Consider the following 18,601-nt stretch of genomic DNA (forward strand, 5'->3'; position numbering starts at 1 on the left):
TTTGCTTTGTGTTGGCCTCAGTGAATGCATGCATTAACTTATGCACTACAGGATTTATGGTATTAAAATATTTACAGCATTTTACATGTGCTCTCCAACTGGACAGTGAATAGCTTTTAATGTTATAAAAAGTATTCTAAGCTTTACCTCTATAGACAAGTTGTAATAGCTCAGTGTAAGAAGTACCAATATTGAAATGCAATGATAGATTTACATGTCATGTTCAAATGTTGGCATGGTGTGTATCTGTCAAACTGCATTTCTTTAGAAGCTTTTTCTTATCTCTAAAATATATTCCTTATAATGTTTATACAGAGTAATAGACTAAGCCAAGATCTAGACGATCAGATCCACTGTCTCAGTTTTCATGTAATACCAGTCTATGGCACTCAGTAAAGTGAATAAACCGATAAAATGTGCATTGGTGCTATACACAAACCATTTTACTTCTTAAATGAAAAATTTTACGCTTTATAAGGCCTGTGTAGCATATCCATTTCAATGGCATATTTTCTTTTCTTTTCAAAGATAAAGATATGATACCCAATAAACCAAATTAAATAAGCAGAAAGCAGTTGGGAAGAAAATTCGGGAATAGGAGTCAATTTTTGCAACTCGAATATGTATTCTTCCATGTCTCCAAGCACCAGTTCGGCAATCCTCAAAACAGCAGAAGAAACTGGCACAATCTTTTCCATCAAGACACTCGTAGCCATATTCTTCATCTCTCTCTTGCAAGTGTGTGGCATTATTCATCTGAATAGTTGCTGATCTTGGACGAATGTCAATAGTTGGAGCCTAATGATTTATAATCAAGTAAAAAAATATTGTATAAGGCATTGGAATATATAATATTATAATGTAAAATAATATGCAAAATATAAATGTATCATAAATCCCATAAACAGTAACCCAACTAGTCTAGAGATGTGAATTACTAGTTCAAAAGTAACCTAATAGAGTAGTCATGAATGAAGTTTAGTGAATTTAACTCAATGTTGGCCCGTATCCTCTCTTCCAATGGATCTGTTGAGAAAATTTAGAAAAGAAAATATAATTTCACATATCTTTGTGGTTATTGGTTAAGACTAGAGTTATCCATCTAACGACTTGGGGTCTCATGTGGCTCTCATGGTCCTTGCATTTCGTTCTACAACAGTTGTCCGTGGCAGATAATAATAGACCTTATCGCTTATCAGTACCATTTAACACTAGGGGAAAAACCTCATCACTATCCTTATTAAGCCTTTTAATTTACACTGTAAAGTGTGGCCGAATGAAAAATCGTGGTTGTTCAAGTTAAATAATAAACTGGGTTTGTGTGATTTACATTTAACTTAACAAGACTGCAAAGGTAATCCCAAATAAGTAATTAAACATTAGCATGGAAGTGAATTACTAATTTGTAAAAAAAAATTGTATGGCATTATCTTTCGCATAGCTTTTGCATGGCATTATTTTAACTTGTATTAATAACTACTAAACATAATTTAATTTAGCATTATTTTAATTTCTGTGATTATTTTAGAGAAATCTTAGATGCCTCATTTGACAGCTGTTATTTGAGCCATAAACTCATTTTTTTTAATAATCCATGGGGAATGGATCACTGCACTGGTGCACTGCATATCAAGCAGATGTACAATATTAACTGATAACTCTTGCAATGTGTACAACCATTAAATAAGCAAATTATATCTATTATCTCTATATATGTAGCAAATGTTAACTTGACACTTAACCTATTATGAAACTATGGTTTTATGTATCAGGACTAGAGATGAGCAAGTATACTCGCTAAGGCTAACTACTCGAGCGAGTAGCGCCTTAGCCGAGTATCCTCCCTCTCGTCTGTAAAGATTCAGGGGCCAGCGGGGGGGGGGGGGGGGGGGGGGGCGGGGAGCGGTGGGGGAGAACGGGGAGGAACAGAGAGGAGATCTCTCTCTCCCTCTCTTCCCCCCCCCCCCCCCGCTCCCCCCTGCTCATCTGTCACCTGCGCCTCCTCCGAATCTTTACAGATGAGCGGGAGGATACTCGGATAAGGCACTACTCGCTCGAGTAGTTAGCCTTAGCGAGTATACTCGCTCATCTCAAATCAGGACATAAGTAAGAAAAAGACCTGGTCTTTAGAAGTTATTAAAGTTTGGTAAATAGAACCTCAGATGGACATCAATGCATGAGAAATTACATGGTGTCATTATTTATTTAACAAAAATAAGCCAAAATGCAGAAGCAGTGTGGAAAAATTAAGTACACCCTATGAATAAATAACTTGTAGAACCATTTTAGCAGCATTAGCTTGAAGTGTTCATTTTCTGTATGACTGTCAGTTTCTCACATTGCCTTGGAGGAATTTTGGGCAACTATTATTTTGAATGTGGCTTTAATTTATTGAGATTTGTAGGACATGGTTAATGCACACTTCTCTTAAAGTTGTGCCACGACATTTCAATTAGGTTGAGGTCTGAAATTTTAACTGAGTCATTGCAACACATTTTCTTTCTCAGCCAATTGACTTCAAAATAAGCCTAAATCATCACCCCACCACCACCGTGTTTGAAATTTGGTATGAGGTGTTTCTGCTAATATGCTATGTTTGGTTTTTGACAAACATAACACTGGACATTATGGCCAAATATTTCCACTTTGGTCTCATCATTCCAAAGTGCAAACTTTAGCCATTCTGCCAAGTTCTTTTTAGAAAGAAATAAATTTCTCTTTGCAGCCCTTTCATGCAGCCCTACTTGTTCAGTCATTTTCTAATTATACTGTCATTAACTTAGATATTTAACATGCTAACCCAGGCCTTTGGAGTCTGAGATGCAGTTCTTGAGGTTTTTTGCAATTTTGCTGAAAATTGAATGGTTTAACGTTAGTGTGAATTTGCTGAGACATCCATTCTTGGGAAGATTGTCAACTGCCTTGAATGTTTTTCACTTGTGAATAATTTTTCTCCCTGTAGAATGATGGACTCCAAATTGTTTTAAAATGGCATTATAACCATTTGCACTTTGATGGGAAGCAACAATGGTTTCTCTAAGATTATGCTAATGTTTTCCTCCTTTGCATTGTGTTAACATGTGTCTGAATGCTCCAGACCAGCAAACTACCAAAATGTCTGTTCTTATATAGATGGTCTTACCTGCTAAAGATCAATTAATCAAGGCTAATTGATTAGCAACACCTGGCTGCTACTTACCCTAATAATTCCTATGAAAGCAGTATTGGTGTACTTAATTTTTCACACACTGCTTTTGCATTTGGCCTAGTTTTAGTTAAATAAATAATGACACAGTGTAATCTGTTATGTGTTATTGTTCATTTCAGGTTGTATCTACCTACTTTTAAGACTTTCTAAGAACCAGATGATTTTTTAAAATTAAGTTCTTATATATAAAACCATAAAATTGAATATTTCTAAGAGGGTGTACTTAATTTTCCATATATTTATATGCACTAAATTATGCAGCTGGACATATCCCTATAAAACAAAGGCAACATTGAAAGAAGAAGATGCAGACTAGCAGACAGTAAGAGCTATAGAATAAGAATGTTAACATAAAATACTGTATAACAGTTTCAAATATTTATTTATAACAACCTTCTATACATTTAAAAATACATATAGTATTTATGACCTGGTGTTCTCAAATCCTTAGATAAGCCAGCTTCATAATGTTTGGTCTTCACTGGTACCATTATTCAATTATTTCAGGTAATACATTTCCATTGTATTGGTTACTTACCTGATTTTAATTACTCCAATAAAAACATTTTAAAATAAAAGCAAATTTCAATAACCTAATTGCCTGTTATTGTTTTAACTCAACAACATAGCATCCTAATTCTGATCATCTTCACTCTCATAGACTCTTATAGAAAATCTAAAATCAGAATTATAATATTCATAGTTTCCATCCATATTTATTAGACTTTTATTAAAAAAAATACATTTAATTGTCATCACAGAAAAAAATGTTGAACGTTGAGAACATGGTTGTTTTAAAATAAGAATACACCTTTAGGCCTTCAATACATGAGCAATTTTTCAGTGCATGTATAGATGCGGTAAAAAAAACAAAAAAAACACCGCACATCCCATGTGCAAAAAAACATGTGACCAGAGCAAAACAATCGCAGATAAATAGTGTGACAGTTGCAGCAGGGGATTCCTTGGATGTGAAACCCCTGGATTCTGTCACATCTGGGGGTTTCCCCTTGTCGTCAATAGAGCTGACAGCAGCAGCGCCGGCCCCATTGAAAACATAAGGAGAAGATGTGCTCCTCTGCCACAGCTGTCCCATTACTTTCAATGGGGCCGGCAATGCTGCTGCCACCCCATTGAAAGCAATAAGTTGAAGGCAAACCCACCAGGGAGGATTTGGGGTTGGTGAGGCTTGATATATAAGCCCTACCCCGAAAATGATCCCTAGCTGCAGGAAAAAAAAATCATACATCACCTAGGAGCGCTGTCTGGCTCTTCGTGGTTCCCAGCACTTTTCTTCTTTATTTCTTGTGACCAGGGATTGAAAAATCCCACCTCCTGAAAGTGCTCCCTTTTATTGGCTGAGCACTGTGACCAATCAGAGGCAGCCAATGAATGCCTGAGCGCTGCCTCTGATTGGTCACAGCACTCAGCCAATCAGAGGCAGTGCTTACAGGAGGCAGGGAGTTTTCAATCCGCGACCACAAGAAAAAAACAAGAAGAGTGCCGGGGACCACAGAGAAGAGCTGGTGATGTGTGATTTTTTTTCTTTCTGCAGCTGGGGATTATTTTCGGGGTAGGGCTTATATTTCAAGCCCCCCCCCCCCCCAAAAAAAAATCCTCCCTGCGGGGGTTGCCTTCATTCCATTGCTTTCAATGGGGCGAATGGGATAGCATTGTACTTCTCTGCCACAGCTGTGACAGGGCATCCCTGTGGGAAGTCCCAGTGTCCAGTGATGAGGAGACTCCCCCAAGCGAAAAAGGAATCCCCTGCCACAGCTGTGATAGCTGTGACGGTGGATTCCTTGAGTGTGATGCGATGTGCGCTTAAAAATGCTGTGCAATCTCTTACATATGCGATATTTTTGCACTTGTAAAAATCGGACATGTGACCACTTTCATTGAAAAGCATTGGTTCTTATAGTTGCGATTTTTTAGCACGCCTATACATGCACTAAAAAAAAATAAACGCTTGTCTGACGAAGGCCTAAATGTAAAAAAAAAAATCTGTCTTTAGTTGTGAATGCACATAAAATGTATCTTAAAAAGTGGAAATTAAAATAATGAAGTATATATCAGACCAATTTGTGAAGAAGTTTTTACAGTTTAAAACTAATACTAAAATAATTGCAAGTCAAACATAAATTCTAATCATACTATATCAAATCGAGTTATTAAAAAAACACTACTGTAGTTCTATTATGCTTTAACACTGGTAAAGTATGGGCGAATGCATTTTTCCTGTATTTTATTGCATTTAAATAATAAAATATGATGGGTAATAATGGGTACACTTGGTTTATGAAATATATGAGTAACTTCAGATCTCTGATTTCAAGAATTCGCCCATACGTATAATGAAGGATAAGGAGAGAATGCATGTAATGACCAAGGTGCTCTGCAATTCAAGTGATGACACCTATCATTTGCAATTCCGCCTTTAGGGCAACATGACAATACTAATTTTTCAGCAGTGGCTTTCTACATTGTTCTTTCACTTTCACGAGTTCTTTGGGAGCAATTTCCGCTTACAAATTACTACTTCACAGTACTGAATATATTCCTTTTGCTACAGTAGGCGTTTGTACTGGAAATCATACCTATATTAAGAACAGTGGTGTCTCACAGTTTCAGTTGCTTTGGATTAAATGGAAAGATCAATAATGCGTGTCCTCCAGTGAATGTTTATGCATAGCTATGCAATTATATTTACAGTGACACTGCTGAAAAATATATGGCACTTCCCCTAAATGAGAAAAATATCATTAATATTAAGTAAAACCTTTAAAAAATATACTAGGAAATTTCATAAATACTTATTTTAATAGTATTACTACTAGGGATGAGCGAGTATACTCGCTAAGGCACTACTCGCTCGAGTAATGTGCCTTAGCCGAGTATCTCCCTGCTCGTCCCTAAAGATTCGGGGGCCGCCGCAGCTGACAGGTGAGTTGCGGCGGGGAGCAGGGGAGAGCCAGCGGGAGAGAGGGAGAGAGAGATCTCCCCTCCGTTCCTCCCTGCTCTCCCCCGCAGCTCCCCGCACCGGCACCCGAATCTTTAGGGATGAGCGGGGAGATACTCGGCTAAGGCACATTACTCGAGTGACTAGTGCCTTAGCGAGTATACTCGCTCATCCCTAATTACTACCTTTAGCCATGTGAATGCTATAATAAAAACTAATTTGACTATATGGGATTTCAAATTTCTTAGGGTTACCATGTAGACTCATCAGCAGATACTTTCAAGACTGTAATTAGAAATTTCTAGACCAAAAGCTAATGAATGTGGGCCCTTAAGCCCCAATTGTGGGCCACAAAGTGCAAGAAGGTTGATGCATAATTAATAATTAACCAGGGTGAAAATTACTTAATGGGTTTCACAACCTCTACTCTAAAATGTCTCATCCTCAAGAGCAGTCATCAATAGTTCATCAGCGGGGGCCCACAGCTCAGGACCCCATCTGAACAAATTTTCTCCTGCATCTCTCAGTCTGTATGGAGCCAGAAATAGATAGCTCTGTATGCATTTCCATGACCCGGGTTGGTATTGCGGGCACAGCTCACATTGAATTAAATGGGAACAGTGTCTGCATTACCAACCTGGGCTGCTGCAATGTCTACGGAGCTAGCTGCTTCTTACTCCATAAATACACATAGCTGCCATGAGAACAGCTAACCCCTGCTGATCAACTATTGATGACTTATCCTGAGGATACGTCAACAATAGTGTAGAGGTGGACGGCCCCATTAACTGGGGACTAATATATCAGCAGAAAAAAGGGTGACTAAAGTAGTGAGGTCTTAACTCATTATAAATTGTACACCAACTTTATTTTCTTTTTGCTCCATGGTTATTCCTTATAAATAGAGATGAGCGAACACGTTCGGCCCCGCCCCTTTTTCACCCGAACACCGAACTTTGCGAACACTTCAGTGTTCGGGCGAAAAAAGTTCGGGGGCCGCCGTGGCAGCGCGGGGGTGTGTGGCAGGGAGTGGGGGGGAGAGGGAGAGAGAGAGGGCTCCCCCCTGTTCCCCGCTACTGCCGCCCGCGCCGCCGCGCATCTCCCCGCCCCCCGGCGGCACCCGGACCTTTACGCGCGAACACTGCAGTGTTCGGCAAAGCCTGTGTCCGGGTGCGGATGTGTCCGTAACGGACATGTTCGCTCATCTCTACTTATAAAGTAACAAGGAACAAAGGATGTACAAAACGAGTCTCAAATATAATATTAAACTTCTTGACTGTCGGGATGTTAACATTATTTGTGTTATTCCCCTTAAAAATATCAATATATAAATTTCAATATTTCACCACTGCTGCACTGGAATTGGTAGTGTGCCTTAGGAAAATCTGGGATTTGGGATAAGCAACAGATAATCTTATCCTCTTCTTTAGCTTCATTCATACAGACCTGACTGTGAGGTGGGTTACAAGCGTAATGGCCTGATGCTGGCGGGTCACTATGCAGTGTAATAATAACTGGAGCAGTGGACAAAGTGGATCAATAGGAGTTTAAGTGGGGTTCAGATAGTTAATTATGCAAAATGAATAGGACAATTTCATTACAAATTGCCACATTAGACCACATATAACCTCAGTCATCAGGGATACTACATATATCCCCAACGTGGCTGAATTCAGAATGGATGCTAAAGGTAACTGGCAGAAAGTTATTTTTTTCAGATGGTCAGACTGGATCCCCGAATGCATTACCAAGCATACTGCCCTGATGGTCATGGATATAGGTTATATAATAAAACAATTTAGAACTCTGATGAGTCTCAAAGCAAACAATATGTAACATCAAATATCCTGCTTTACTGCATTTTATCAGGGTCTTTCCATGGCTAAAGGAAGTGTTTCAGAAAGCGTATAAAAAGGATTCATCATATGCAGTATGAGATTCCCTAATATATTCCTTAACAGTGCTGCAAAGCTTTGTGTAAGCTGCAGGCAAGATTTTGCAAATGATAAACATAAGGCTTTAAAGATTTGCGTCATTCGTATAATGGCACATTTCTGTGGTGCAACGAAGATGAGATGATAAGTTATTTTTGTGTCATAATAATAGATGATTACTATCAAATATTTTTTCGAACAAGAGTGACGTTCCAGTAATGCTGCTGAATCAACTTTCAAAAACTAGAATATATACAGTATTTTGTTAACAGAAAAAAAATCCTGTCTTGATCTTGTAAATAGCAAATAGCTAGCTATGACAATCAGAATTTGGGCTCTCAGTTCAATTCAGCAGACACATGCAGTGAATGTCCATTCCAAAAACAATATACCTTGAAGGAAAACATCCAGAGAAGCTTTTGTTGTATAGATAAGAAAAGAAAATCAGACTTTAGGAGAAAAAAAACATGAAAACCATAATGAAAAGGCAGTTTTCAATAGATAAATATGGGATGCAAAATTAAGCAAAATACAAATCAAAGTTTTATTGCTTATATAAAGTGCTATTAAGTTAGAAACTCCTAAAGGGGTTTTCAAGGTATAGAAAATCTTACTGATGCTTAAGATAAGCCATGATTGAGGATCTGCTCACTGGGAACCCAAGTGGTGTTTTATCCAAACCCAAGCAGCACATTGCCTAATCTGATACTGTAGTTCAGTTGCATTCAAGTGTGGACCATTGCAGTCTGAAACACCCTCCCCCTAACCTCTAATACATAGACTAGCAATGTGTATTCCCAAAATATCTTAAAATACAAATAATCAGAAGAGTATACTTTCTACTACATATTTTGTCACACACCAGCTATTGTCATAGCTTAGGCCTGGATTCACACATGCAGTTTTTGAGTGAAAGCTAATAGTGAATGCAAAATCAAGAAGTATTTCATTTATACTTTCCCTTCCCTTTGGACCCATTCCTGGCTTTGATTTAAAAAAAGACTGTCGAAAAAAATGAATGTGTGATCCCAGCTTAACACGAGTTTTAAGGCATATAGACTAAAGAAAGACCTATCTCAATTATGACATACCAAGTGGTGGTCAATGCACTTGGTTGGAACACCTTTTTAACTACTCCAGTTTTCTGCATTGACAAATACTATATACAAACCAGGTATTTTGTTTTGTTAATATCACCACCATCAAGAGCTCAAAAGGCTATTCTAAAAAATGTGAAAACAAGTGTAACAGCAAATTACTTGCAAAAAACTCCAAAAACTGTAAGAACCTCAAACTGAGGAGACACTGGGTGATACAACAAGATAATGACCAAAAGTACACAAGTAAATCAACTAAAAATGGTTATATAAAAAGAAAATTTGTGTTTTGGAATGACCAAGTCAGAGCCCTGACCTTAACCCTATCAGGATGCTGTGGACATGACCTGAACAGGGTTATGCATGCGAGGCATCCCAGAAACATTGATGAAATGAAAAATATTTGCAGGGAGGAATGGTCCAAAATTTATTCAGCTACAAGACATCAGGAAATGTTTTGAGTAAATTTATTAAATAGAAAATCACCATAATTAAAAAGAAATGTGTTTAACATGAAAACTTGATTTCAATAGGTGATCATTTTTTAAGGAAGTCTGTTACCAGATTTTGGGCAACCAAATGAATGGACAGTTGGTTGCCCAATGATGTGAAGCATATAACGGTAGTTTTTAAAATTTTCCATCACATGCTGCATCGTCTATAGTCCGGCTGGGAAAAAGTTACAGCAAATGTGCCTGCTCACTTAGTGGGGTGCAAGCAAGGTTACACTGAATGTATGAGGTCTCCAACAGGTGAAGCTGGAGATGTCACAAAGTACAGTCGAACCGAAGGCACAGAAGAAACACCTATCGGAAAGTGCTACCCCCATTTGCATATAGAATGCAGCCCAAAAAACGGGCTATATTGGGCAAGTGGAGTCACTGAAAATAAAAAAGGTACCATTATATTCATCATATCGCTGGGCAACCACCTGTGTATTCAGTTGGTTGCCCAATATCTGGTAGACTTCCTTTAAATATTCCTGAAATGTTATCAGTAAAACAGCTATTGGGCCACTTAAAAGGGACATTGATCAGCTTACAAATGAGCAAACACTCGTTTGTCATCTGATCACTGCTTTTTAGCAATCATGAAAATGCTAGCTGGTTGGCTCTCCCCACATAAATGGGAAGATATACAGCCAACCAATGACAGCTCCTGGGACAAATGATTGTAGTAGCAATAATCCACCCTTATAACAGCGATTCTTGGCCTGTGTAAAATAAATATAACTAAGCCCTGATCAACATTTCTTGTTGATCATTGCTAGTTACATCAGGCCAAAAGTCAGCCCATGTAACAGGAAGACAACATTTGTCTGAGGAGTTAATTTAGTTTGTAACTGTTGTTAACAAGCCAGTATCTTGAATATAGGGATTCACAAGTTAATGACTTAATGTACCTTTACACGGTAATAGCCCTTTTACTGGGCCGGCAGTCGTTTAAACTACTGCATGAGCGCTGACGTCACCTGTAAGATCGTTAGCGCTCGAGCAGAGCGTTTACACTGAAAGACTTATCACTGGATCGTGGGCTTTTTTTGCTGAGCACTGAATGAAGTGCTGAGCATTTACACATAGCAAGAAGCCAGCAATCCAGCGATAGTTTTTTTACTGACTGAAAATTAACGATAACGACAAGTGTATGAATAATGAGCAATTTTTTTTGCATTCATACATAACGATTATTGCTCAAATTTGTTCATTTGAATTAATTTTGAGCAATAATTATTACATGTAACTCGGCCATTTGATTGTTCAGAACATAAGCACCTGACAACCATTCCAGTGACTATCACTTCTGTGCTTTTACACAGGAGCAATAGTCTTCCAGGTAGTTGAGGTGGAGCGGCTGGGGTTCGCTTTCATCCACCTCCATTCAAAGTAAAAAGGAGTCGTTCAAAGATTGAGTGACTGCTCTTTAATCTGAGTGAGAAGCAGATCAGCAATCATTTCATTTCAGTGAGCTGAAACGGAAGCATTAGTGTCAGTGACTACTGAACGACTTCCTGCTCAGTGCCCTGTCAGGGGCTGTGTGTATACTGGCTGACAATTGCCCATAATTGTTTGTTTGAGTGATTATTTGGGCAACTATTGGCTCGTGTAAAGGTATCTTTAGTAATCAGCTCTTTGTCTTGATTATACTGACAAAACAACTGTTCACATATATTATACATCAGGTTACAATTGGAATATCTATAGATAAAGATTAGAAACAGATTTAAGTGAAATTGGATATAATATTTTCAAGGATACATCTACCTATTTTTATGAAAAATCCTAATAGCAGAACAATGTGTGTCAAATTATTGAACCATTTACACTTCAGAAATACTTATTTCCACTACCTGAATTCTCCAGGCATAATAATTTATAATAATTTTAAACATGAAATGTGTAGGAATTGTACAATAACTGGTTAGGCAATTGGGAATATACGCAGTTGACTTCATTCAACGACCACCAGGAAAAGTTATCATTTTGCGAAGCGTAGTAGAATGACAATGTCAAGACTTTACTTGGAAGAAAGTTTCCACCAATTCTTTAATTTTGAAAAGTATATTTAAACAACTACCATTATGATGTGCAATTGTATGACTAAGACATTTCAGAAGGATCCAGTGGTCTGGCACCAGCTACTGTATGACATCCACAGCAAAGAGGTCAAAACTTAAAAGGGTTTTCCTACTACTTTAAATTGCTTCACAACCACTATGCCCTCCCTGGTTGCTGCTGACCAGTATATGTGACTACTGCAGTCAATCATCAATGGCTATAAAAGGTGATTGCTGTGCCCACTAATTGGCTGCACCATTGGTTGGCAGCAACCAGGAAGGAAAGAGTGGATGTGAAGCAATTTTAAGTAGTAGGAAAACCCCTTTAATCTTAAATAACCATTAGATGATTGTGAGAAATTTTAAACATTCAGGATCATTAATAAAAATGTCATTGTTAAGTTTATTGTAATCAATTATAAATATAAGCATTTTTATCATTTTTTTATGCTTAAAAAAGTAGTAGACATGGGTAAATAAAAATGTGTTAATAGTCACAAAACTGCTGGAGTTTAAAAATAAAATCTATCTAGGATTTGACAGTAAATATTTGACAGAAAGGAGGAGAAAGAAGGAAATGTATCTGCAGTCTTTCTGCCTCAATCTTTCAGTGATACAAGAGAGGATTCATCAGAAGTACATACATCTGATTGGCGTATAGCACACAACACAAACGTCTGACGGCACACCAGGAGTCCATCCACTCAAAAAACATAGAGAAAGAAAATGGAACAGAAACCAGCAGAAGGAAGGAAAAAGACTCCAAAAGTTACATTTTTGCCTGCACTACATCTATCTTGCATCTACTGCTGCCTTTGAGGAACTGTGATTTTATTCTGAGATGAACAGTGCTCTTTAACAGAAGAACTCTGTAATTAAAGGTATTCATAGTTTGTATTCTAAAATATCTGCTGTTATTAAATTTAGATGCTATTAGAGATGAGCGAGCACCAAAATGCTCGGGTGCTCGTTACTCGAGTCGAACTTTCAGTGATGCTCGAGAGTTCGTTTCGAGTAACGAACCCCATTGAAGTCAATGGGCGACTCGAGCATTTTTGTATATCGCCGATGCTCGCTAAGGTTTTCATTTGTGAAAACCTGGGAAATTCAAGAAAGTGATGGGAACAACACAGAAACGGATAGGGCAGGCGAGGGGCTACATGTTGGGCTGCATCTCAAGTTCCCAGGTCCGACTATTAAGCCACAATAGTGGCAAGAGTGAGACCCCCCCCCACCGCACTGTCAGCATAAAGATCGTTCTCCTCTGCCACAGCTGTAACAGCTGTGGCAGAGAAGAACGATGTTAGCCCATTGAATTCAATGGAGCCAGCAATACAGCTGGCTCCATTGAAAGCAATGGGCAGCCGGCGATCGCGGGATGAATTGTCAGGAAGGGCTTAAATATATAAGCCCTTCCCTGCAATTCATCCAGAAATGTGTAAAAATTAAAAAAAATATACTCACCTTGTCCCGGCAGAACGATGTTAGCCCATTGAATTCAATGGAGCCGTCAATACAGCTGGCTCCATTGAAAGCATGCCTCTGCTGCCTCTCATCTGATTGGTCCCGCTGAGCCAATCAGAGGCAGCAGTCACACACCCATTCATAAATTCATGAATGGGTGTGTGAGTGGAATCTGCCTCTGATTGGTCAGGCTGTGACCAATTAGAGGCAGCTCATTCAGCAGGCGGGGATTTTAAATCCCCGGCTGCTGAATACTACTCACAGCTGTTCAGAGCAGTTCGGGAGGACTGCCGCTGGCCGCGCTGAACTCCGTCTGCCGGGACCAGGTGAGTATATATATATATATTTTTTTACACATTTCTGAATGAATTGCAGGGAAGGGCTTATATATTTAAGCCCTTCCCGACAATTCATCCCGCGATCGCCGGCAGCCCATTGCTTTTAATGGAGTCGGCTGTATTGCTGGCTCCATTGAATTCAATGGGCTAACATCGTTCTGCCGGGACAAGGTGAGTATATATATATTTTTTTTACACAATTCTGGATGAATTGCAGGGAAGGGCTTATATATTTAAGCCCTTCCCGACAATTCATCCCGCGCTCACCGGCAGGCCATTGCTTTCAATGGAGCTGGCTGTATTGCCGGCTCCATTGAATTCAATGGTCAGTGCTCGTTTAATCGAGACGAGTACCGCGTGGTGCTCGTCACGAGTAACGAGCATCTTGAGCACCCTAATACTCGAACGAGCATCAAGCTCGGACGAGTATGCTCGCTCATCTCTAGATGCTATATGTAAAGATTCTACATGCACATCAATTGGTGATTATCTTTTTCTTTTATATGTAAGTTGCTCCTTAAAATGCGTTGTATAAATGGCAGTAGCTAACAGACAATTTTCTTGGCTAATGGTATAAAATACAATGTATTTTCAGCATACTTACTGGATTCTTTTTCTTTTTCTCTTTATCCTTACTTGGCTTTCTGTTACTGACAAAATAATGAAGTGTTCCATATTCCACCAAGGCAGAAAATACAAAGATGAAGCACACAGAAACAAAGAGGTCCATTGCTGTCACATAGGACACCTTAGGCAAAGATTTCCTAGCAATAGTACTGAGAGTGGTCATTGTGAGGACAGTTGTGATACCTAAATTAAAAAAAAAGTATTTAAGTTTCAGTACAAAACATTGTAGGTTTAAAAACATAGCCAAAATATAGTCATCATAACACTACAGTCCTAAGAACAATATCTCTATATCTCTTTTCGAATGAGACCTCATATGCCAGATTTTTATATCATGGTCTGAGATACATGGGAGATTAATGGAGATTAGAAAAACAGAATAGGGTGGAAAAACAGAATATGAGCTGCACAACAGGAAAAACTGAAGTGCCAGTCCGGGAAAAGGCCAGACCAGGATGGTGCCAAATGGACCTCATTGCCTATATGGCCATGTGTCTAGCCTCTAGCATGAGGGCAGAAATTTTCCCAGACAAAATAGTGCAAACATATGTTACGTACATTCCTGTTTCTCATTTGATGTTTCATATGGCTCTTTTGATATGGGAGCTCTTGGAGCAATCTGCTGATCCTACCTACTGAAGCTGAAAGATTCATATTATGGTAGAATATTGTGCTCTTCCTTTTGTAATATAATCTGTTTTAAAGTGGCCTTAAGGGAAGATTCAAGGAGACAGTTTCCTGCAGCATGTGTATGCCTGTTTATTCAGTCTTAGGCCTCAGTCAGACGGGCGTTTTTTCGCGCGTTTTGCGGATCGCATGACGGATGCGCATCCGCAAATCGCGTGAACGGGGCCGAAAAATCGCCTGAAAAAACTGCTCCTAGCCGTGTTTCATTAGAAACGGGCCGGAGCTGTCCAGCGCATTGAATTCAATGGAGCCGGCAATACAGCCGGCTCCATTGAAAGCAATGGGCTGCGGGCGATCTCACGATGAATTTTCGGGAAGGGCTTAAAAATATAAGCCCTTCCCGGAAATTCATCCAGAAATGTGTAAAAATAAAAAATATATATATATATACTCACCTGGTCCCGGCAGACGGAGTTCAGCCGCGGCCGCCGGCAGTTCTCCTGAACTGATCTGAGTAGTATTCAGCAGCTGGGGCTTTAAAATCCCCGCCTGCTGAATGAGCTGCCTCTGACTGGTCACAGCCGCACCAATCAGAGGCAGCACTCACTCACCCACACCTATTCATGAATTCATGAATGGGTGTGAGTGAGAGCTTCCTCTGATTGGTGAGGCTGTGACCAATCAGAGGCAGCTCATTCAGCAGGCGGGGATTTTAAAGCCCCGGCTGCTGAATACTACTCAGAGCAGTTCAGGAGAACTGCCGGCCGCCGCGGCTGAACTCCGTCTGCCGGGACCAGGTGAGTATATTTTTATTTTTTTATTTTTACACATTTCTGGATGAATTTCCGGGAAGGGCTTATAGCCGCGTTTCATTAGAAACGGGCCGGAGCTGTCCAGCGCATTGAATTCAATGGAGCCGGCAATACAGCCGGCTCCATTGAAAGCAATGGGCTGCGGGCGATCTCACGATGAATTTTCGGGAAGGGCTTAAAAATATAAGCCCTTCCCGGAAATTCATCCAGAAATGTGTAAAAATAAAATATATATATATATACTCACCTGGTCCCGGCAGACGGAGTTCAGCCGCGGCCGCCGGCAGTTCTCCTGAACTGATCTGAGTAGTATTCAGCAGCTGGGGCTTTAAAATCCCCGCCTGCTGAATGAGCTGCCTCTGACTGGTCACAGCCGCACCAATCAGAGGCAGCACTCACTCACCCACACCTATTCATGAATTCATGAATGGGTGTGAGTGAGAGCTTCCTCTGATTGGTGAGGCTGTGACCAATCAGAGGCAGCTCATTCAGCAGGCGGGGATTTTAAAGCCCCGGCTGCTGAATACTACTCAGAGCAGTTCAGGAGAACTGCCGGCCGCCGCGGCTGAACTCCGTCTGCCGGGACCAGGTGAGTATATTTTTATTTTTTTATTTTTACACATTTCTGGATGAATTTCCGGGAAGGGCTTATATTTTTAAGCCCTTCCCGAAAATTCATCGTGCGATCGCCGGCAGCCCATTGCTTTCAATGGAGTCGGCTGTATTGCCGGCTCCATTGAATTCAATGGGCAAACATCGTTCTTCTCTGTCACAGCTGTTACAGCTGTGGCAGAGAAGAATGATTTGTCTTCTATATGCTCTCAATGGGGTCGGCGCTGCTGCCGCCGGCCCCATTGAGCGCATATAGAGAAGAGAACAGGAATCGCAGATAGGTGCGATCTGCGATTTCTGTTCTATAATTTATCGGACGAGCGCATAAAAAGCGCTCATGTGTCCGATACCATTGCAAAGCAATGGTTCTATAAAATCGCCGGACGCATGCGCATGCGCAAATCGCGCGAAAAAACGCCCGTCTGACTGACGCCTTAGGGTGGGATACAAACTTAGTAAATCAATGTATGGTCCTCTACTATGCAAGATGATATCTCTGTTATAAATGGTACATCGTAGGTTGGCAACTCTTTCAGATTAGTGAGAGGGCTATGGTGCTTTGAAATACATATCTGCATGGATATATCTTATCCAGACATGAAGGTTTATAGTTACTCTCAAAAAAGACAATAGATAATTCTTAAAGAGATTGTCAAGTTAAAAAAAAAGCCCTGTTTGCAGAGGCTGGTGATTGGCTGCGGTGGTCATATGTTTAGATGGCACTTGATCTACTACCCTGATATAACTGAAGCCCCTTAAATAAAAATAAGCCTTTCTGACTGTTTAATTTATGAAAACAGATGAGTAAATCTTTAAAACTTTAATTTTCATTGAATCTCATCCATGTAAATTACCTGAATTCACAGCAAATTTCAATCCTTATTATTTGTTTGAACCATTTCTTGTGGTTGTTTATGAATGAATAGACAAATGTGCAAATGTTTAAATGAGTTGTTTCATATATTCAACCATTTTCTAGATTAGTTCATGTTGGCGATCAGCTGATAACCTTTGGTCCAGCAGCTGAAATCAGTAGTGGGTCATCATACCCACTACAGTGACCTCTACAAGAGAAAAATTACCTTACATGGCATGTATTGAAATAAATGTAATACATGGACATTCTGGGTTTGCCCAAGCGAACATTGTTCTGTCTAGGTAATCTCACCATTGGCTAACTGAGGGGGCTCCTGAGCATATGACAAATATGCATCTTAATAGTGAATATGAATGGGGAAGACCCCTTTAAGCAAAACTTGTAAAAGGTATTTTCATTTAACAAACAAGTGACAAATGGTTGCTTACCTAGAGATGTCCTAGCTGGGACAGCATCTTTGTTAATCCAAAAAGATACCCATGACAGAACGACAATAAGAGTGCAGGGTATGTAAGTTTGTATAGTAAAATAACCCATTCTTCTTGATAGATCAAAGTACACTGTCATTACAACATAGTCTCCTGGAGAAAAAAAACAAAATAAAAATAATATTATTAAAACTATAAAACAAGAATTAAAACAGGCATAGATACGAATATCGTATTTAGCACATTGCAGCAAAATGTTAACAAATTACAGCTAATGATAGCTTTTGATGTTAACCCTTTCCAATCCAATTTGTATCCTGGTTTTCCTAGGGGGCTTACTCTTTTTCTGCCATTATACAACAGTGCTATCTGCTGGCTAAAGCCAGGAATGCATGAGGTGACATGTTAGATAGGCTCCAACAGCAGAGATGCTGGCAATGTACAGTAAGAGAACCCCGACGGACATCTTCCAACATCAGAGCTGTACAGCCTTAAATCATAATGTCTTCAGACGTCAGACAGTAGATTGGAAAGGGTTAATGGTTCAATATTATGATGAATTATTGGCCCAGAGACTGGCATCTGGAACAGTACATATTTCTAGTAAACTAACTATCGTATTCCTACATCTTAAAGTCATTGCATGGCTTGCATCTAGGAAGTATTTACCTACGAGTAGAAGACTGCCTGTGTGAGACATCCAAGATGTCTTATTATCACCATACAGTTCCTTCTCTTCACTCTGCACAGAGGCAGAATCAAGTTGCAATAGGTATTTTAAAAAATTCTCAATTCGAGATCCGGGGACTTGTGTTGGGCTAAGCAGGAGGAAGTACAGGGCAATAAGTTCTACAGGAAAAAGTTTCTGTTACTGTAATCCACATTGAAATAGTTGTCTACAATTATGAAGGGTTTTCAAAGCTATAACAGAAAAAAAAAACTTATTAACCCAAACGGGTTAGAAACAGAGTTCTTTTATTATTTTTATACAAAAATAACCTTATCCATCCTCACTAGAACATTGCTAAAATTACTTTCCTTTCTGACATGGTCATGCACATCAC

General features: G+C 39.5%; 1 protein-coding gene across 1 annotated transcript in view; it reads right to left on the reverse strand.

The window, feature by feature from the left end:
- Positions 1-522: 522 nt before the first annotated feature.
- GABRG2 (gamma-aminobutyric acid type A receptor subunit gamma2) overlaps positions 523-18,601 on the reverse strand; it is a 142,649-nt gene continuing 124,570 nt past the window's right edge. The window contains exons 7-9 of the mRNA XM_066589798.1: positions 17,538-17,690; positions 14,159-14,364; positions 523-798 (exon numbers count right to left, since the gene is read on the reverse strand). Of these exons, the coding sequence (XP_066445895.1) occupies positions 523-798; positions 14,159-14,364; positions 17,538-17,690 (635 nt within the window). The remainder of the gene's footprint in view (positions 799-14,158; positions 14,365-17,537; positions 17,691-18,601) is intronic.

Source organism: Eleutherodactylus coqui, chromosome 2, assembly GCF_035609145.1.
Source record: "Eleutherodactylus coqui strain aEleCoq1 chromosome 2, aEleCoq1.hap1, whole genome shotgun sequence".
Taxonomy (NCBI): Eukaryota; Metazoa; Chordata; class Amphibia; order Anura; family Eleutherodactylidae; genus Eleutherodactylus; species Eleutherodactylus coqui.